The sequence below is a fragment of the Xenopus tropicalis genome, chromosome 1 (genome assembly GCF_000004195.4).
Source record: "Xenopus tropicalis strain Nigerian chromosome 1, UCB_Xtro_10.0, whole genome shotgun sequence".
Classification (NCBI taxonomy): Eukaryota; Metazoa; Chordata; class Amphibia; order Anura; family Pipidae; genus Xenopus; species Xenopus tropicalis.
The window spans coordinates 102662170-102684799 of record NC_030677.2 but is presented as its reverse complement, the minus strand read 5'-3'; the positions used below and the strand labels follow the sequence as shown (position 1 = coordinate 102684799).

Here is a 22630-nt window from a genome sequence, read left to right as displayed (position 1 = left end):
CTTAACTAATGATCTTTCCGCCTAAGCCTGGTCCTACCCCCCCTTTTCTATCTCTATTGATGGCACCCTCATGAACCCCGTCGATTCGGCGCGTTGTTTGGGGGTGATCTTTGACTCCAGTCTCTCCTTTTCTGACCACATTAACACCACTGTCAAAACAAGTCACTTTTTCTTACGCAATATTGCCAAAATTCGTCCTTTTTTTTCTACTGCAACAGCTAAGCTGCTCATGCATGCTCTCATTCTGTCATGACTGGACTACTGCAACCTGCTATTAACCGGCCTCCCATCTTTCCCCCCTACAGTCTATATTAAATACTGCTGCCAGAATTCTCCTCCTTTCATCCAGGAGAGTTCAGGCCCTTCCCATGCTAAAGTCCTTATCGGGGCTTCCTATTAAACAAAGAATATCTTACAAACTTCTTCTAACTTTCAAAGCCCTCCATTCCTCTGCTCCTCACTACATCTCTTCCCTTGTGTCTCTGTATGTTCCTGGCCGACTCCTTCGTTCCTCGCAGAGCAATCATTTGGTTGCGCCCCCCACTACTACTGCGGTTTCCCGCCTTAAACCTTTCTGCCTTGCTGCCCCTTACATTTGGAATGCCCTCCCTGATTTCCTCCGGAGGGAATCCTCCCTCAGTCTTTTTAAAACTAAGGTTAAAGACTACCTTTTGGAGCACTCACCCAGCACCTGACCAGGGAACTGGCACTTATATTGTAGTGTCACCCACTGTGACCTGCAGCACTTATATTTGCCTATTTGTGTCTGTTAGTTACCCTCCCATATAGATTGTAAGCTCTACGGGGCAGGGACCTCCATCCTCTTGTGTCCTTGACTCTTAACATTGCAGCTGTATTTATCTTGTATTTATTGTTATACTTTATATTAACACCCTGTTTGTATTAATGTATTCTACTGTACAGCGCTGCGTACATAAGTAGCGCTTTATAAATAGATATACATACATACATACAAAATCAAGTGCAAAAATACGCTATGGACTATGACAGCTGATTAACAACCTTGGAGTACTGAACATGCACATGCCCAAGCTTCTGTTGGGCCTGGGTGAGCACATGTGCAGTACTTAATTTCTTACCTAGTCTTTTGTACTGCACGTGTACCCTTCTAGGGTACACCTGGGAAAATGAAAGAAGGTGGTGATGCTCAGCAAGCTATACCTACCACAGTTTGCACTGAATCTCGTTGCTGTTACTGTCCTGCATTGTAGGCAGGAAGGTATTTATATGTCTGACCTTATCTTAAGCAACATCAATTAAAATTACTTTTTGGGGCGTGTTGTTCTCTTTGCAACTACATAAAGGTCTTTCTAAAAAAGATACATTTCTCAGCTCTTTTCATATTTCATTGTCTATTAAAAAGTTTCAGGTAATGATGGTTCCTTAGTGTGCTTTCAGTGTGCACAAGGTAGTGTAGTTTATACAATTAATGCATTTTAAGGGACAGCTAATTTGATTGCAAACTATTATGTGACAGGATTTATGGAACATGATATAATTTTGTTTCCTTTATTTTGCAGGTGTCGGGCAGGTTGTTCTGCAGGTTGCTGCAGCAACAGGTTGCAAGCATCATTATGGTGTAGAGAAAGCGGATATCCCAGCCAAGTATGCAGAGGTGAATAATTATTTTGGTTTAAGATAACATGATAAAAGTGCAAAAAGCATAACATTGTTGAGTGTTTAATCGTAATATAACATGTTTGTTTGTAACATGTTTGAGAATTGGCCAAATACTTTCCCTTCTTGCAGAATTAGAACGGTATCCTAAATATCCAAGAGCCAAACCAAATGTGAACCCTTAGTATAGTGCAACTTTAATCCTTTAACTTCCAAGCACGTATGCCATACATGTTGAAAGCAGTATTAGTCTCTTCATATTCTCTGCATTCTTTGTTTTGGTTCCTGAAACAATGAATCAGATGACAGCTGATTAACAACCTTGGAGTACTGAACATGCACATGCCCAAGCTTCTGTTGGGCCTGGGTGAGCACATGTGCAGTACTTAATTTTTTACCTAGTCTTTTGTACTGCACATGTACCCTTCTAGGAATACACCTGGGAAAATGAAAGAAGGTGGTGATGCTCAGCAAGCTATACCTACCACATCAGGCAGCAGGTGAATAGAATCATTGTGGTGTGCCTAACAACTTGGCACATCCAAGTGATTTTACCTTTTTTTCCCCTTTTAATCTCTAATGAAAAGTTGATTTTTCTTTTGCTTTTATTATGCAAAACAATTTTTGGTGAAAATCCTCTTTAAATACAGATTTCTGTTTAACTGGTTGTAATGACTTGTGTATGTGTCTCCTATATAACTGTAGATAGAGGCTTTTTTCATTTGGCCTTGCCCCAGTGCTGTCCAACTTCTGTGGTACTGAGGGCCGGAATCTTTCTGGCCTACATGGTGGAGGGCCGATAATGGAAGCCAGTTTTGACCGCTCCCCTTTTTTAAACGGCACCCACTTTAAACCACACCCATGTTGTCACAAGAGCTTTTAAGACCATACCCACATTAATGGTGGTAACACAGCAAAGACCCAAATGTTTGTTGCTCACTGGGATATCACCCTTCATTCATATGTGAACAAATTATATTATGTCATATTAATACATAACCTTAAATCCATATGCCTCCCCTGTGCATAGTACAGCAAGTCCCAGAATATAATTACACACCTTAGGGACCAAATAATGACTATTTCCAAATGCTAACAAACTTCCAATACAAACCCCTGACAGGTTCATCTCCCTCAGGCAGCATAGGGCAGGCAGAGTATTGCACACACAGGCAAGTACATACAGTGAAACAATGCTGATAGTCCATCTGAGGTGTGAACGGGTGAACAATGTGGATGCTTACATTCTGAGCCTGAGTTGTGAACAATGCAGGGACTAAAGGTGTGAACAATAATCACAGTACTAATACCATTTAAAGCCTACATAAAGGTAAGGAGTCACACCAGTCTGACAGGTGGGGGGGCTGCAGGCTGCGACATGGGACAGCACTGTCCTAGATCACCATGGAATACTGTAGAGAGGTCAGGATCAAGAGTCAAGATGTAGCCAAGAGGACCAACTGATAGGCTTAATGGCTTTTAAGTTTAACCAGCAGATGCCAAATAGCCATTTCGTAAACGACCTGCTAGCAATGGCAGCACACACTATGGCAGTCCAATGCAATAACCAGCTGGTTTACATTTTTCCTTCATATCCCAATAATCCATCAGATGCTAAGAAAGCTAGGGGTCCTAGGAAAGAATGGTGTCCTAGATCACAGCTATAATTAGAACACCATTCTTTGTTACAGGAGGGGCCATTTTTACTGTAGTTATTTATCTGTGTCAGGTTGCTTACATTGAAGGTACCTTTTCCTGGGGCCATAGATAAAGCTTATCTAAATAAGCTATCCATGCACTTTGAGATCTGTTGTTTTGGTAGTATCACGTGATTTGGCCATTTCATACATAGGCAAATAAGGGAACTCTTCAGTAACCCAGTATCCTTTTGTTTTAAAATAGGGTGCAGGGGCGGGCTGAGCCAACCGGGCGCCCTAGGTGATAGTTTAATGCCCCCACCGCGGAATGACAAGCGGCGGGGGCATTGAAATCGGAGCACAGACTAGGAGTAGACAAGAGAGGCTCCTGCCTGGCGCCCCCCAATTGTGGCGCCCTAGGCAGCTGCCTCTTCTGCCTACCCCTAGTTCCAGCCCTGGTAGGGTTTAAATTATTCATTATGTATTGGGCCCTTTGAGACTTTTAAAACTACAGGCAATTTAGATTATTCTTTGCTTTTGCAGACAATGGACACTGAGTTCAGGAAATGGATGAAGTGGTATGGAAAGAAGCATTCAGAGTACACAGTAAGTCATGTTTATATTTTCTTTTTGAGATTTTAAAGGGGTGTCTCCCCACATTTACAGTAAATGAATGTATATTGGAAAGTTGCTGGAATTACATTTTGCTTCATTAAAATTTTGCCTTACAAAAGTGGAGAGAAGACATCCCTACATTTCTCTATATAAAGAATCTGGTGAATTTCCTCAATATAAAAACTATACCACAAAATGGGCAAATATGATGTAATCTGGTCCCCGTGGATAACCCAGCCAAGAACTGACTGAACCCCCAAACTGACTGACTTTATCAATAAAGTACAATGGACCAGACTGGATAACCAAATCTAATTATCAGCAACAACTTAACATACCTCATAGTTGGGGTATTCATTTGCATATCTGGTATCAAACAATATAGAAGACCTGTGGCTGTACGTTTTTCCTAACAAGCGATTTCACATCATCCATAGGGCTCTTGTGTATTTCCTTTTATGCTGCTAAGGCAATTTACTCTGTAATGGTGTAACTCATCTTCGTAAAAGAAAAAAAAAAGTATAATTGTGGGCGACAAAATGTCCCCTCTGTCAGTGCCCTAAAAAGAGGTCAGTGGAATCCATAGAACATTTCTCTAGTGATAATAGTGGCATTTTTTAGGACTTTAACAGATGGGTGCTTTATTGCTGCTGGGAAATCTCCTCTCCGATAAAGTTCCTGAAACTGGATTAATTTGGATCACCAAATGTATACCACTTTGCGTGGGGTGATCTTGGGTAAATACGAAAATACCTCCTTCCTCAAGGAAGAGAGGAAATATATTGGAGATAACCTTCCTGTAATCTAGAGCTTTTTGGATATTAGGTTTCCAGATAAGAGATCATGTTCCTTTATATTACCTGCTTAGTTTACTGATAAAGAAATGCAATCCAGGCATTGTCAGCAGTGCAAAAAGCCTTTTCTACATAGTTTGCAATGTTGTCAAAAGAAAAACATATATGTAAACATAAAACCTTTTGCAATTAAGTTTTGAAATTAACAAAATAATTCTCTGCGGGTTATGCCTTTATGACAGAAACTAATGTTCATAAATTAAGACTTCACATAAGAAAAGTAGCATCCCTGCATTTTAAAACTACTTTGTTTTCTATCCAGCTGGAGCGTGGAGACTTCCTCTCAGAGGAGTGGAGGGAAAGAATAGCTAACACAAGGTATGTGCCAGACTACTGTTTTTCTTTGTTTGCCATAAATCTTACATGCATTACTCTAAATTTGTCAGGTTTAGAGATGTTCAGCTGAGCTTGTTCTATTAGTTTGTTTTTTTTGGTTCTTTCAGTTTGTTTCTGGTTAGGTCAACAGCCATTCCAGTTTTTCACAACCCCTATTTTGCAAATATTTCCAGATACCCAGATAGTGAATCTTAGCACTGAGAGCTAGAAACCTAGAAAGCTTCTATTCAGTGTGATTTGTCATTGTTCTCAGCCTAGTTACATTGGGACAGTAGGCAACTCCACCTAAATAATAAAATAAATAAAAAATAAAAAAAATGCACAATGAAAGAAAATGGAATTTGAATCAATTTACATACGTTAGTTACAATCCATGTCGGACTGAGATGGCAGGGTCCCACCAGAAAACCCTGGACCACGGGCCCACTCAAAACTTTAATTCCTCCTCCACTCCTCCCTCAAACTCTTTATTATCCTTGTCTCTTTTCTCTACATACTATACTCTATTCTTCTACCTATCAAGCTTCCTTGTTCCCATACAGAAATAGGGAATGACCATGAAATAGGCAAAATAGTTAGAAGCAAGAGGGCCCACTGACACCTGTTTTCCTGGTGGGCCAGTCCAACACTGATTACAACTATTTAGAGTTGATGATTTTAGCACTATCTCCCCTTTTCAGTTGTTTGCTTTACTTGTCCTGACCACATATTATATTGAAACAATTTACCAGAATTAGTTCTTTATCCTAATCTTCTAATTCCTGCAGTGCTTTGCACATTCTGTGTTTGACAGATCTGTAAAGAAATCTTAGTAATATGACATTGAAGGAATTGGATAAGTTTTGGGTAATACCTGCCTTTTGGGGGCGATCTGCATTATTTCACATTCATCTTGGTGACAAGTGTTTTGCTGTAAATTTGGTTATTTTGCTCTTAAATGTAGCTTTAATCAAAATGTATTTACTGTAGCCCTACAACTATATATATATATATATATATATATATATATATATATATTAGCTATGGAATATCCTCATGTGACATATTCTGTAGCACTTTGCAGTAAATATACTGGTCATTTCCAGTACTCATTTTTTACTAATATATCTCTCCAATGGTTAGTATTGAAATTTTTACAGTGAGTTGTAATCTTTCATTAAGAAATATGAATTCATCTTATGTCTAAAGCTGCTGCTTCTTAAAGTGGTGCTGGCAGTTTTAGCATAACAGTTGCTGTTATTTATTTTTTTTAAATTGTCCAAGCCCCAATAAGATATATGATTTGTGATGGAAGGCTTCTGTTTTAACTTGCTTTTCTCTAACAGGTGTCTGTGGGACACAGGGACCATGGGGTATAGTAGGTACCAGCAGGAGGCAGGACACTAGAATAGGAAGAAGAGAACTAACCCCTCCTCCCTGCTGCTATACCCCCTTGCACTTCCTGCCTGCACCAGTTTTTTTTTTCTAGTGTCCCACAAGGAGACAGGATCATCATACTCTTCAAGTCCGTTTTTTCTTCGGCCAGATTCAATCTGGCAACAGGGGTCGTCCTAGAGGTCTCCAACAGGAGCTACTCTACTCAGGCTTCCCCCTACGTGGGAAAAGACAAGGACGCTGGGGCACGTAAGTTACAAGCCCTGCAGAAACCCTGCCTCTGAATACAGAGTGCAGAAGCTGCCCAGCGCTCCCTAGTGCCATAGCCCTTTACTGGCCTTAAACTTTGCATCTTCAAAGTAGCCTTACCTCACCGCAGGCTATCCAGCACTACCAACCCCTTCTCTCCACGCTGCCTTCTCCACCTTAGCCATGCTACCCGCGCTGCCCCTTCTGTACTGCCTTGGTTCCTAGACCCCTTGCCCAGCTTCAGCTCTGCCTTCCTGTGCCCTGCCTCTGTCCTTAGCCCTCTTACCATCACAGGCTGCGTTCCTCGTGGCGCCCATGCGGCTCTGCCGTATCTTCGATCCTATGCGTTCCACCTATGCGTTCCACTTCCTGCTCGGCGCGTGACGTCATCAATCTTCGCGCCACTCTTCGCGCGCTTCTCCTTCACTGTGCGCTCTCTCTCTCCACCGGATCACAGGGCCACACACCGCTCTCCATCCTGAACTCTGAAGGACAGAGGAATCCTCTGGGCACAGACTCTGGCAGAAGGGGCTCACAGGGACCACGGTTTCCTTTACTTCCTTCCATTCTATTGCAGGGGTTAGGCGCTGGCTAGTGGAGAACAGGCAAAAGGGGGGTTGGGAGCAGGCATTGAGGGCTGTATGCATGCACGTGTTTTTCTCCTTATACTTGCTTCTGCTTACTATGCATCCTTAGGCATTTATAGCACAATCTCCCAGGACTCATGTACCTTTCATAAGTCCATTCAAAACCTGGGTACTAGCCCTAGCTATCACGGGATTACTACTGGCATGTACTGATTCTGTGTACTAGTCCTGTACTGGCACTGTGCTTTAGCTCTGTACTGATCCAGTGTACTAGCTCTATCCAGGCACTACTCAGACAAGAGTTGTTATTACTGACTTGTAATAACACTTTTTCCTAACACAGCACTCATCCTGCAGTGGCACCAATTCACCGCATTGGTACCATACTACTTGTACTGTTCTGCATTAATATTTCTTTACTGCACTAACTTCTTCCAGTACTATGGCAGAGGGCAATTCAGGGGGCCCCAGGGGGGCTTCCACCTCCTCCAAGGTAAAATTCCTCGCCTGCGCCAGGTGCTGTAAACGCCTACCTTCCGGCAGAAAGGAACCACTTTGCTCCTCCTGCTCCAAAACTACTGCTGAAAATGTTTCCCAGGCCCAGGACCCTACTCCAGCGGTCCAAGCCACAGAACCTGGGGGTGAGCCTACTTCCGCAGAAACACACACAGCACAGGCACCGGCCGTGACTCCTAACCAGGATCCACCGGCCTGGGCACTCTCTCTTTCCACGGGTATTCCTAAACTGGCTGCATGTCTGGACAAGCTCCTGGATAAGCTGGATCGGGAAGATTCAGACCTTCGTCCCAAATCCCTCAAACGCCATGTTCCCATCCACGCCGAGGACTACAGCGACTCCGAATCACCTCAACCATCAGCCGACTGGGACGCACAGTCACTAAGTGAGGGTGAAATATCCGACGAAGACGACCCTGCCGACACCGAAGAACCTTCCAGACCTCCATCAGAAGCCGTGGACTCTCTCATTGCGGCAGTCATCTCCTGCCTCGATCTCAAGACCCCAGAGTCTCAGAGCTCAACACAACCGCTTTTCAAACGCCAAAAAAAGCTACTATCCAGGTTTCCTACCCACGAACAGTTAGACAACATCATTCAGTCAGAATGGGAACACCCTGAGAAGCGCTTTCAAGCCAATAGAAGGTTTCAGCGCTCCTACCCATTCCCTCAGGAAACCCTTCACAAGTGGTCCACGCCACCCTCAGTCGACGCTCCCGTATCGCGTCTTTCCAAGAACACTGCCCTTCCGGTCCCTGACGCTTCCTCCTTCAAGGATTCCATGGACAAAAAGACGGAAGGTTTCCTCAGAGCCGCGTTCACTGCGGCTGGAGAAAGCCTGAGACCTGTTTTGGCATCGGCATGGGTCTCTCGGGCCATCCAGTCCTGGTCCGACTCCCTTATGGAGGGAATCAACTCTGGCGCCCCTAGACAGGAATTGTCGATCCTGGCATCTCAGATCAAAGACGCCAACGAATACCTGTGCGAAGCATCCCTTGACGCGGCCCAAGCCATTAGCCGAACCTCGGCTCTCTCGGTAGCGGCGCGTCGTTCTCTATGGCTCAAATTGTGGTCAGCCGACCTCTCTTCCAAAAAATCACTAACCTCCATCCCCTTCAAGGGCAAACTCCTGTTCGGTCCTGAACTGGACAAAATTATTAGCCAAGCTACCGGAGGAAAGAGCACCCTACTCCCGCAACCAAGGAACCGTACCTCCTTTCGGCGAGGACGTTTCTTTCGTGGAAGACCATCCAGGACACCACCATCATCATCATCCAGGGACTACCATTCCCAGTCCTCCAACAAACCTAGATTTCAGGGCCGTCCCAAATTCTCCTGGCAAAATAAGAAGCCCCAAGGCAAGACTTCCGACAAGTCCGCCACAGCATGACTACCTTTCACAAGAGAACCCTACCCCGGTAGGAGGCAGACTCCGCCTTTTCCGAGACGAGTGGCTTCACCTCACCGCCGACCCGTGGGTACACGACATAATCTCCTCAGGGTATCGGCTCGAGTTCGTGTCCAGACCACCAAACCGTTTCTTCATGTCAAGACTCCCTCCAGATTCAAACAAACAGAATGCCTTCCTCTCCACCATCCAGAACCTGCTGGACGAAAGAGTGATTGTCCCGGTCCCTTCGGGAGAAAAATATCGAGGTTTCTATTCCAACCTCTTTATCGTCCCAAAGAAGGACGGATCCTTTCGACCCGTCCTAGACTTGAAGCACCTCAACGCCTTCATTCGTTTCTCTCGCTTCAAGATGGAGTCCCTTCGGTCAGTCATCTCAGCCATGAATCCAAACGAGTTCATGGTGGCCCTGGACATCAAAGATGCCTACCTGCACGTGCCGATTTTCCCTCCCCATTGGAAGTTTTTGCGGTTTGCTCTCAAAAACCAACACTTCCAGTTCACCGCACTTCCCTTCGGCCTCACCTCGGCCCCCCGGATTTTCACCAAAATCATGTCGGCGGCCGCAGCCTCACTGAGATCACGGGGGGTCTCCATTACACCCTACCTGGACGACCTTCTCCTAAAGGCCCCCTCCCTCCCAGCAGCCACATCCCAACTCTCCCTGGTCATGGAATCTCTGACCGCCCTGGGATGGAAGATCAACACGGCAAAGTCCAGACTAACACCATCCCAACGCATGCCCTTCCTTGGCATGGTATTCGACACGACGGAGCAGAGGGTTTTTCTCCCTCCGGAGAAGATTACCAGAATCCAGACCCTGGTCCGTCAACTCCTACACAACCCCCAGCCCTCAGCCCGCCTGGCCATGCAGGTTCTGGGGTCACTGGTATCCTCCATAGAAGCAGTTCCCTTTGCCCAATTCCACCTAAGGGCCCTGCAGTGGAACATCCTGGATCAATGGAACCGCAGCTCTCTCTCCCAGCCGATCAAGCTCCTGCCCAAGACAAGAGTGGCTCTCACCTGGTGGCTCAACCCAACCCACCTGGAGAAGGGACGCTCCCTACAGGAACCCCAGTGGCTCATCCTTACCACCGATGCCAGCCTCCAGGGCTGGGGAGTAGTCATGGGTCCACTTACAGCTCAGGGAACCTGGGCGGCTGCAGAAACCCGCCTTCCGATCAATATTCTGGAAATCCGAGCGGTACGCCTAGCACTTTGCCACTGGCAGAACCGACTCACAGGACGCGACATCAAGGTCCAATCGGACAACGCCACCACCGTCGCTTACCTCAATCACCAAGGGGGCACAAGGAGTCGACAAGCCCTCAAGGAGGTCAGCCGCATCCTAACGTGGGCAGAAACCAGGGAAGTCCGTCTCTCGGCCATCTACATTCCCGGCCTCGAAAACTGGCAGGCCGACTACCTCAGTCGACAGCGGCTCGACCCGGGGGAATGGGCCCTGAACCCCGGAATATTCCAGGACATTGTAGCTCACTGGGGACTTCCGGAGGTGGACCTCATGGCCTCCCGCCAAAACCGCAAGGTGACCCAATTCATGTCCAGATGCCGAGACCCTCTAGCATTGGCAGCGGACGCCCTAACAACCACATGGGACTTCGATCTCGCATACGCATTCCCGCCTCTTCCTCTGCTACCAAGAGTCATCAGGAAGATCAAATCAGAACGATGCACAGTCATTCTAATAGCTCCACATTGGCCCAAAAGAGCATGGTTCACCGAACTGGTGGCCCTCAGCAGATCAGAACCGTGGCCACTTCCTCAGATCCCCGATCTTCTCGCTCAGGGACCAATCCTTCATCCCAATCCAGCCTTCCTGAATTTGACGGCGTGGAGATTGAGTCAATAGTCCTCAGACAAAAGGGATTCTCACAGGAGGTCATACATACCATGATGGCAGCCAGAAAGCCCGTCTCATCCAAGACCTACCACCGAGTATGGAAGACTTACAGAGACTGGTGCAATCAGGCCGGGCACTCCTTTCAGGACCTCTCGGTCCCGCGCCTACTGGCATTCCTACAAGCAGGTCTGGACAAGGGTCTGTCACTAAGCTCCCTCAAAGCTCAGATTTCCGCATTATCCGTGCTCTTTCAACAGAGGCTAGCCATCCTGCCCGACGTGACCACCTTCGTCCATGGGGTATCTCGCCTTTGTCCCCCCTTCCGGGAACCTCTGCCCCCGTGGGACCTCAACCTGGTCCTATCGGCGCTACAAACACCTCCATTCGAGCCACTAGCCACCATCCCCCTAGCTTGGCTAACCTGGAAGACGGCATTCCTTCTGGCCATCGCCTCAGCCCGCAGGGTGTCAGAAATCAGTGCACTGTCCAGCCAACCTCCATATCTGATATTCCACGAGGATCGGGCAGTGCTACGGACCCTACCATCCTTCGTTCCCAAGGTGGTTTCGGCCTTCCACATCAACCAAGACATCACCATCCCATCATTCTGTCCTAATCCGGCATCCCCCAAGGAGGTAGCGCTACATTCCCTCGACCCAGTGAGGGCCCTCAAATTTTACCTTCACCGCACTCGAGACATCCGAGCCACAACCTCTCTATTTGTCCTCCACTCCGGCCAAAGGAAAGGACACCAGGCGTCCAAGACCACCATATCTCGCTGGATCCGGGAGACCATACGCAGAGCTTACATCGCCCGCGGAAAATCTCCTCCCATTCACATCACAGCCCATTCTACCCGGGGCATTGGATCCTCCTGGGCCTTCAGAAACAGAGCTTCAGCCGATCAGGTCTGCAAGGCAGCCACTTGGTCCTCCATTCACTCTTTCACCAAATTCTACCAATTCGAGGTCTTCGCAGCATCTGACGCACACTTTGGTAGAAAAGTGCTACAGGCGGCAATTATTTAGTCCTCCTATTGAACTACCAATCCGCTTCTCCCACCCTGAAATTCAAGGGACAGCTTTGGTATGTCCCCATGGTCCCTGTGTCCCACAGACACCTGTTAGAGAAAAGGAGATTTTGTGATACTCACCGTTAAATCCTTTTCTCTCAGGGCGTCTGTGGGACACAGGGACCATGGGGTATAGTAGGTACCAGCAGGAGGCAGGACACTAGAATAGGAAGAAGAGAACTAACCCCTCCTCCCTGCTGCTATACCCCCTTGCACTTCCTGCCTGCACCAGTTTTGTCACAAAGAACCATAAGGTAAACTTTAAACTTAATAACTATATACATGTAGGCAGAGAGAAGTTCAGTAGGTTTATCCGCTTCCAGGGGGGGAAGCCCTGTGTCCCACAGACGCCCTGAGAGAAAAGGATTTAACGGTGAGTATCACAAAATCTCCTTTTTTTAGTGGTCTTTCTTAAAGGCTTTGTAAGGACTTGCATAGAGACTGGGGTAGGGTATGGATGGGATATTATACGTAACATGATTGTACTTGGAAGTAACATCACCATTGTCTTGCAGTGTTATTTTTGTGAATAATTTTGCCTTTGGTCCTGAGGTTGACCACCAGCTAAAGGAGAGATTCGCCAACATGAAGGAAGGTAATCTATCGTTTCTCCCTCTTCCAGAGAGCGTTTTTTTTTTGTGTTGTGTGATATTGCTCTATTTTGACTTTTTAGTTACTGTATTCATTAACCTTATTTTTACACACTTTTATTAGACATTAATTTAAAAAAAAAAAAAAAAAAAACTTACATATTTGTATATATTACCCTGCTACTGTACCCTAAGTAATGCTCACCTGTATATCTGGTCTGTCGCCATGCTGTACTGTGTGATAATTTGTCTCATTGACTACTTTGATGTAGTTAGCCAGCTTGAATATTTTGCAATGTACAGTCAAATAATCTATAGGGTCAATGTCACATGGAGCTGTTTTGTGCAGTTAAACAATGTGTTGAAATAGCTTAAACTTGCGGTTGTGTGAGTGATTTTAAGGCAATTTCTATGTTAGTCTATGGGGGGGGGGGACTGTTTAAGTGCTTTAATTACACATTTTTAGAGTGTATATAAGTCACTCTAGAGACTAAATAAATGGCTTGACAAATTCAAGGTTTATTTAGTTTATTATATGATTATATATAAATAATAGTAAAATGTTTATTTTATCAACATTTTAGTTGACATAAACATTTTTTGCTTTTTCATCAAGGTTACAAACACTCTTCCTTCTAAGCTGTACTTTTGTGCACACGCCCACAAATTTTGAGACCAGTGCACACAATAAATTGTGGTGCACACGAAAGAAACTATCACTTTCTTTGCTTTAAATATTATTAATATTGACACATTTGTTAAGTGCTAACATATTCTGCAATGCTAGGTGGGTGTATGCACTAAATATACACAGGGGTGTTTCAGGGGTCTATGCTGCCATGGGTGCCGCCCCCTCTTGCACCCGACACTTATCTTTATGAGCGTCTCAGAGGTGTGAGGGAGGCGGCCTGCATCAAGCACAATAGCTCCTGGTAACTTGCTGGCTGCTACCGCCTGAAGTAAGTTTCTCAACTCACCTTATGGCAGCAGCACCCCGGAATATACAGATAATATATACTTATAGACCAATGCAGAAGGTAAAGAGAGCCCTCCTAGAGAGCTTGCAATCTAAAACGAAAAGGGGGTAAGACAAATGGTATGAAGCATGGGCAAGTTAAATACATTTATTTTTCTCTTTCTCTGCGTCTTTGTGTTTTGCACAGGCTTTTTTTCTACCCAGTGTCTTATGATTGTATTTCATATTCAGTCTCTTTATTCTGTTTTAACTTCTAATCTCATTTTATTTCCTCACCCCCCCCCCCCCCCCCCGGAACTCTCAATTCTTAAGGTGGCAGAATCGTATCCTCCAAACCATTTGCACCTCTGAATTTCAGAATAAATAGCCGAAACTTGAGTGGTGAGTTCCTAAATTTTCTTCTATAACTTATCCTGAGGCCGAGTCAGCATGCCAAAACAATATTGGTTATTTATGGAAATCTGTTATTTGCAGTCAGTATTGCACATAAAGTAAAAGCCTCTTTAGCTATTTTATATCTGTACATAAATTACCAAAAAATACACAGCTTCAGTTGTTTTTCCCTGCTATCTATTGGTTTTAGTTTTTTGGTGTTAATCCAGTAATGCTCATTTTTTCCTTTAATGTCTATTACTTCTAGATATTGGCACTATTATGAGAGTTGTGGAGTTATCACCTCTTAAAGGATCTGTATCTTGGACTGGGAAGCCTGTTTCTTATTACCTGCACACTATAGACCGGACCTTAGTATGTATATTCGTCCCCACTGTCATTTCTCTGGCCTGTCTTCTCGTTGTATATATTATATTTTATTACCTGTTTATGTCCTATTTGCAGTAGCCTTACACACAAGGGTATATTTGGAGTTGCTTAACATAGGTGTCTCAGTGTTTATAACTACTACTGTAGTGCGGTTCTCCAGAGTTCATATTTAATCAGGGAATTATTAGAAGTAGCTGAAGGATTCCGATCAGTAACTGTTTCCCACCCACTTTCCAAAAACAAACAGGCAGGTTGATGGCAATCCGGGGAGATTAGTCGCCCGTGAACAGGGAGTTTTGTCGCAGGCGACTAATCTCCCCGTGTGCCCAGAGCCCTTACATGGGCTGAGAACACAGATTGGTACAGCAGGGTTGTTTTTTTTTTTGTTTTTTTTCTCTAACATCCAGTGTGGGAGCCCTAGGTAACCTGTGTGCACAGAAAAGTGGATAGGTCAGATTAAGTACAGGTATAGGATCTGTTATACGGAAACCCATTATCCAGAAAGCTCTGAATTAGGAAAAGCCTGTCTCCCATAGACTCCATTTTAATCATATAATTCAGATTTTTAAAATTGATTTCCTTTTTCTCTGTAAAAATAAAACAGCACCTTGTATTTGATCCCAAAACAATCCTATTGGGTTTAATTAATGTATTTTTTAGTTTAAGGTATGGAGATTTGGAAAGACCCCTTATCCAGACAACCTTTGGTCCTTTTGGTCACACAAAGGATCAGATTTAGTTCAGTGAGAAAGACGTTAAGCATGTGAAAACTTACGGACATGATTCATTTTGAGGTGCAATTATATTCAGAAAAACATCTCACTCTTTATTTGAAAACTCTTGTCTATGGTAAAGAACTGAACTTTTTATGTGCTAAATCATGATATATCACTGAATTAAATCTGGCTCGATATTCCTTGTGTGCACCACAGTTTATCGAAATTTGTGCGCACACACACACCTTAGAGCAGGGATACCCAACCTTTTTTACTTGTGAGCCACATCCAGATGTAAAAGGTGTTGGTGCGCCACCAAAGCATGAAAAATGTTCTTTGGGGATGCCAACTAAGGACTGTGATTGGCTGTTTGGCTGCCGCATGTGGACTTCTGGCCTGCAGGAGGCGCAGCTTGGAGTAAAATTGTGTTTCTGCTTGCAAAACTTAACAATAAAACCAGAAATTTAAAAATGGCCACCTACTTTGATACCACTGGGAGCAGCATCAAAGGAGATGGTGAGCAACATGATGCTCACAAGCCACTGGTTTGGCATCACTGCCAAGGAATATTTATGAAAACGTAAAGAGGATCTCTTTCTCCATTTTTTTTCTCTAACATTTTTTTTTCACTTTTCTTTCCCACAGCTTGAAAATTATTTTTCTAGTTTGAAAAATCCAAAACTCAGGGTAAGTCTCTCCCACCCCCCCCCCCCAATAGAATATATCTGTTTCCTTAAAAACATATACTTGCAACATCTACTTTTTAAAGGAAAATAGCATATGGCGTATATGGCACTGTGTAAATTGTATTTGTACTTGCTTTATGTGGCTGCAAAAAAGCTTGGAAGTGCTACTGTAAAGAGGACATACTAATTATGCAAGAGACAGTGCAGCAACGCAAAATATATTTTTTTTGCCTAATAAAAGAAACCAAAATTCTAAGCAGCTTTGCAATATGGATTTATTACAAGTTTGTAATGGTTTTTGAGTTATTTGTATATATAATTGCTAGCACTGTTTGCCTGTCCTTTTCTCTGCCCTGGTGGCTTAGACTGTTGAAACATTGTAACCCAAGCCAGCAGACTGACAGACCTGACTTATTCTAGGAGACTGACCTTTGCAACATTGTTTAAAATGTAACAACCAGGAGTTCAGCAAATGTTGCTTTCAATAGCAATTACATTTACAAATAACGTTTAAAGCGCTACAAATTTTTAATTATCTCATATTGGAAAGTTGCTTAGAATTATGTTTTCTTTCATTATGCAAAAAATTATTTTTGGGTTGACATGCCCTTTAAGGTAATTTAAATGTTTCTTATTTAGGAGGAACAGGAAGCAGCAAGACGCAGACAACAGAGAGAAGGGAAGAGCAATACCACAACTCCTACAAAAGTTCATGAGACAAAGGTGTTCTATTTTACATTTGTAAACATAAGCTTTATTTACCCTAGGTGAAATCTCTCAACTTTTTTTTATCCATTGTCACCAGGCTCTGGAAGCATTGTTAAAAGGGCAATATACACATGTGTTCACTTTGATTTCAATAAATAGTAACATAACATATTAGAGTTAAAAAGACAGGTGTCAATGAAGTTCATCAGACAAATGGTCCTCTGCACTCACCCATTATCAGTATATATAGGACACTAAGGGGCTGATTTACTAAGACACGATTTCGAATCCGAATTGGAAACGAACATTTTGCGACTTTTTCGTATTTTTTTCGATTTTTTCGGCGTCTTTACGATTTTTGCGAAAAAACGCGAGTTTTTCGTAGCCATTACGAAAGTTGCGCAAAGTCGCGATTTTTTCGTAGCGTTAACACTTGCGCAAAACGTTGCGCCTTTTAAGTTTTAACGCTACGAAAAAGGCGCGACTTTGCGCGCAAGTGTTAACGCTACGAAAAAATCGCGACTTTGCGCAACTTTCGTAATGGCTACGAAAAACTCGCGTTTTTTCGCAAAAATCGTAAAGACGCCGAAAAAATCGAAAAAAATCACAAAATTACCGATCATTACGAAAAAAACGCAATCGGACGCATTCGGCCCATTCGTGGGTTAGTAAATGTGCCCCTAAGACATTTTGTGCATTAAGCTACTACAAAATGCCATATATTGCAATATATTCAAGATGCCCAACTATGTCATCGGTCTGCTCACTCCTACACTCCCTTTCATCTGATTTTTTAAGAATTCTACTACTTCATTATATGTTCATTTAAGTTAAAAAAATTTTGTCTTAGAGTAACTTGCCTAACTGCTACTTGATCCAGAGGAAGTCAAAAAACACATCTTAAGCCTCTCCAGTTTGCTTTACAGAAGGGAAAGAGCATTTTACACTGTTTATTACTGCTTTTGGTAATGCAAACTGCTAGTATAAATGGATATTAAAAAATTTAAATGCAGATTTTTGGGCAGAGAACCACCTGAGCTTTCTGTGTCAGGCAGTTTCAATTTACGCCAAAAGGAGGCAGCATAGGTGTTTTCAGGCATTTCTCTCAATCTTTTCCAAGGACCGTTTATCTAAATGAAACAGTAGTATACTAAGTGGGCACAGTTTGTCTTCTGTTTATATGTTGAATTTTAATGGCAATGTGTTTTTCCAATTAAATTTGATTAAGTTGTTACTATACAACTTGTTTAAGTTACTTTACAGTGGGGAAATAACATATAAATATAAATATACATATAAATGTAAAGAAAAACATCTGAAAGGAGCAAAAGTCTTATTAACCCCTTAAAATACTGTCTCATGTCTTTGTAAATGGTATATGAAGTATTCTCTAACTTTGGCTGGCAATTGATATTTTTTGTCTGTTATTACAACAGCATAATGCACTGTAATGATATTTTTGCTGAAGTTGCAACGCTGCACAACATAAACCTGAATATTTCTTTTCTAGCTTCTCATAGATAGACATATGCCTTTTCTTAATTGTCAGAAGTCTTCTATTCCTTAACTGTCTGCAACAGCTTATCTGCAGTATTGTGTATCTTTTACCCATAGGACTCTGCTGCAGAGGAAGAAAAGTCTGCCCCAGTGAAAAAGGCTTCTCCAGCCAAAGCCCGAAGAAAGCTCAGCAAAAAGGGCAGAAAAATGGCAGGTCGCAAGCGGGGACGTCCAAAAAAGTTGCTTACCACAACAGCTGACCGCAAGTCCTCTAAATCACAGACTGCACTGGAAACCCTCCATCCACAAAATGTCCTTGTTCCTCAGTCTCCAACAAAATCACCCCCTCAGGGTAAGATCAGTTTCATCTAGGTGAGGGTGGTCTTTTCATATAAATCAACTGATTTTACATACTGCTGGCTAGCTAACCATTGAACTATCTAAACCCTTATATGACTGAAATGCTTTATAGTTTACATGCATTAAAGGAGCAGGAAAGGTAAAAACTAAGTAAGCTTTATGTCTGTGTAAATACAGCCATAAGTCCTCTATCAAAGGAAACATAATTTATTTTCTTCTTTTGTGTACACAAGTTCTCCACTGTCAGACTTCCTTCAGGGCACGGGCATGAGTCTGCTCAGTTTGCTCCTCTCTCCCTTTCCCCCTCCCATCAGAATTTGCTCCCCCTCCCAACTCTTTGTAATCTTAGCTGCCAGCAGCTAGAGTGAGCATCATGTTCTGTTTTTACCTTACTGGTTTTATCCCATTAGGCAGTTCTGTATGCCTGTTCTATTTTCTGCATGTAACCTTTTTTATTTCATTATTACAGATTCATACAAAACACCTCATAGTCCCTATTATCAGCTACCTCCAAAAGTGCAACGTCAGCCTTCCAATCAGCTTCTGTCATCTCCTACCCCTCCAGCCCTACAGAAATTGCTCGGTAAGTATAGGTTGTAGCTGGCTAATGTGTGTTTTTTTTTTTTTGTTTTTGTTTTTTTTAGAGACAGCCCATACTAAAATAAGGTTTTTTGAGAATCAGATTGATCTAGATAGGTTCAACTAGGAGATCACTTTTTGTTTGTGTTGGTTGGGTTCTCTTGTGTTTTACATATTACTAGGACTGCTGCAAAATGACAGATCCTCATCTGGAATGCATACAGGAGCTAAGGTGGACATGTGGTGGATTACAATGACAAGCGAGTGGCAAGACTGTAGTCAGAAAGAGGATCTGAACATTACAGATAGATGAATCCAACACTGTCTAAACCATATAATTATAATATCTTCTGTTGAGTGTCTTTTATGAGGTAACTGGGATTTTATGTGGGAATAATTTACAGACTGTCTACAGAAAAGTGCAAAGTGACGACAATCTGGTCCTGCCTTTTTCAGAAGGATTCGGATAAGGCCTCTGGCCGTACCAAATATGAATCCATAAAATCATGTGACTTCTTAATAAGCATATGCAAATTTGGATTTGGTTCGGTATTTGACCAAATCTTTCCCAAAGGATTCGGATTTCGGCCGTATCCTAAAATTGCGGATTCAGTGCATCCCTACATAGAACAGAGAAACTTCAAAGCTGGCATAGTCATGGGAAAAGAATAGATAGCAAGATGAAGGAAGTTAATGCTGCATGATTAGAGCATAAAACAGTGATGTGGATTAAGAAGGATATACAGGGTGGGCTGGGTGGTTTAATAGACAGTGTGAAACTTTAAAGGCTATAGTTGCTCCATCCAAAATGTTTGAAAACCTTTAACTACACTGGAAAATTTCAAAGTCTTTGAAAGCATGAGCTAAAATTGTGGAATCTCTGATTAAAGGACTTAAGACTTGTAGGCTTGTTTTGTTCAGTTTTTATCACTTAAAGGGTTAGGAAAGTTGAGATTGCTTTTTTTTGGGTGGTGGACAGTACAGTTATATGCTGTGTGTTGCAGGGTGTGTACGTGGCTTTCCTATTGTAGGGGTTGCTTGATGTTATGAGGCTGTCTTATGCTGGGATTTGCACTGGTGGTTTCTAGGAGTTCTGGTGGTGTCTTTGTGGAAGGTTATGGCATATTCCTTTTTTTGCTTACTTTTCCCTCTGCCTCTTTTGTGCCCAGAACAGTTCCCTTTATTTTTTGGTTTTTTTAGGATTGCATTGTCAGGCCCAGGAATTTTAATGGAAAGTGGTTTACTGGCTAAAAAAGCAGTTCAACATTAGTTAATAAAAACTTTTTATCCCAAAGGTTGAGTCAAGACAAACGGGGCGATTGGTCGCCGCTATTTTAAAAATTTAGTTGTGGTAACTAATCGCTGCACTGCTATAACAATGCCCACAGCATACTTCAGACGCAGTGACTTGTAGGTTCAGATATGGAATTGGCTGTCGCTGCAAAAGTTTTTAAAAAATAGTTTTTAATGGGTGGAGCCATGTTTTTCAAACTAACTTGAAATTTGTTGTCAAAGTTTGTCAAAATTTGTTGTCTTTCATTATTCTTTTAAGGAGTTAGCTGTTCATTGCTTTTCAGGCAGCCTTAAAAGTAGCTATAAGGGTCATGTGATAATATATTTTTACTCCTAACATCAGTTTTTTTCATCTATTTCAGATTCATTTAGGATCCAGTATTTGCAACTTATGTCTTACATGAAAACACCCCATTACAAGGCTGGTCTGCAGCAACTGCTGGAACAGGAAAAGGTAGTGATTTAATTTGAACTTTTCTATATAAGGGGATTGTTTATCATTTATTTTATCCAGTTTTACAGTTCGTTACAGAATACATCTCCATTGTAGCATCTTTATTTTTTATACTTCATCTTAGGAAAAGAATTCCCACCTTCTTGGTGCTGCTCAGCAGCTGCTCACCCACTGTCAGGCTCAGAAAGAAGAAATAAAGAAACTTTTTCAGCAGAAACTGGATGAGGTACTTTTCCTCTGAGGTTTTTTTTTTTTTAAATTCATGTTTATGGGTCTGTTGCATTAGGGGCTATGTTTAGCAGAAAAAGATTCAAAGTACTTCACAGAAGTACAGTAATAGATATAGACTTACACTAATGGTATAGAGGACTAAAGGTCCCCATACATGGGCTGATAGTAGCTGCCGATATCGGTCCCTTGGACCGATTCTGCAGCTAATCGGCCCGTGTATGGGCACTTCCGACAGGCCTGCCCGGCCGATGGCCTGAAATCTAGTCTGATCGGGGACCACATTGGCTTGTTGATGCGGTCCCCGGACCTATGCCCATCGCATTGGTGACATCGCCAACCGAGAGGATCTGCCAGTGTATGGGGACCTTAAGGCTTTGCATTTTCTCACAGACGAGATGAACTGCTCCCACCCGATTTTTCCCGCGTCTGCACTGACAGGCACGCGTTGGCCATTTGTGCAAACACACAGGATTTTGGCACACATTTGCCTTTTGCATTTGCAGTTTTGCATTTCCATGGCAAAATTCACTGTGTGTCTGCACACTGGCCCATGTCATACCTTTTAGTCCAGAGACTGGTAGTTTTCTCCACCTGCATAGAAAACACAGGTGTTAAAATGCAGGGCCCCAGCCCTGCCTATCATTAGCCTTAGAAATCAGATAAAAAGTTTAAAAGATTCAACCTTTATGCCGGAAGGAAAAAATTATGCTCAAATAAGAGATCACACACCAGCCAAGCCAGTTAAAATGGCATGAAAATAGTGAACATTTCTTTGCAGCTTAGATGTGCAAAGAACCTGTGTAACAAAAATCTATTGCCATACAGGCTTATCTTTGAGTTAAAAAAAAAAATCATTAATTTGTTCTGTCTGCTAACTAATGCCTGTGTAATACCCTGTGCACCTCATAGAGCTATTCCTATTATGAATGGAGACAATCTACTATTGATAGTGAAATATAAATAAAAAGTATGTGAAGTATAATGACTGGTCAGTATCCAACAGTATTTAGTTTATTTTGTCTGTTTGATACATGTTTATTATCCTCACAGCTGGGTGTTAAGGCCCTCACTTACAGTGACCTCATTCAAGCGCAGAAAGAGATTTTTGCTCACAACCAGCAGCTGAAAGAGCAAAGTCGACAGTTAGAGGAAGAGAATGGAGCATTAAGAAACCACAGCTTGCAGCTGGTAAGAGTTCTAAAATGACTGGATAATGTGCTGCACATAGACCAGCTGATAAAATTTCCTTGCTACTAATTTGATCTTACAACTAGCATCTACTCTTTATGGGTAAAAAAAAAAAAATTGTAATTCTTTTTTTTTTCCCCTGCACCCCTCCATGTCAGTACAGATGGGTATTTCCCCACACAGACAAGGAGGTAGGACCTTTAATCTAGCCCTCAGTCGTCTTAAAGGCTCCATAGACTTCACTGTATGACATCATAATTTTTATTAAAATCTGGGCCTTGAACATGTTATAATAAAAAATAATTGGCCCACTACATATAATCAGTTGATCTAGCCAATCAAAATGAATCATGACCTATAAGACCTCCTGACTTCCTCCTCACCACTGTTATTTTTTGTTCTCCTGGACAGGGAGATATAGGATCTCCCTCCTCACTCTAGTG

General features: G+C 42.8%; 1 protein-coding gene across 2 annotated transcripts in view; it reads left to right on the top strand.

The window, feature by feature from the left end:
* Window positions 1-22630, top strand: part of dot1l (DOT1-like histone H3K79 methyltransferase) — a 61034-nt gene that overhangs the window by 25534 nt on the left and 12870 nt on the right. Inside the window, exons 6-18 of one of the 2 annotated variants that reach the window (XM_012954295.3) lie at window positions 1542-1636; window positions 3819-3881; window positions 5007-5062; window positions 12663-12742; window positions 14026-14094; window positions 14354-14460; window positions 15837-15878; window positions 16517-16600; window positions 18200-18434; window positions 18912-19025; window positions 20677-20768; window positions 20893-20994; window positions 22050-22187. In XM_012954295.3, coding sequence (XP_012809749.1) covers window positions 1542-1636; window positions 3819-3881; window positions 5007-5062; window positions 12663-12742; window positions 14026-14094; window positions 14354-14460; window positions 15837-15878; window positions 16517-16600; window positions 18200-18434; window positions 18912-19025; window positions 20677-20768; window positions 20893-20994; window positions 22050-22187 — 1277 coding nt within the window. Of the gene's footprint in view, window positions 1-1541; window positions 1637-3818; window positions 3882-5006; window positions 5063-12662; window positions 12743-14025; window positions 14095-14353; window positions 14461-15836; window positions 15879-16516; window positions 16601-18199; window positions 18435-18911; window positions 19026-20676; window positions 20769-20892; window positions 20995-22049; window positions 22188-22630 lie in introns of those variants that run through there. The other variant, XM_018096998.2, reaches the window with a different exon arrangement.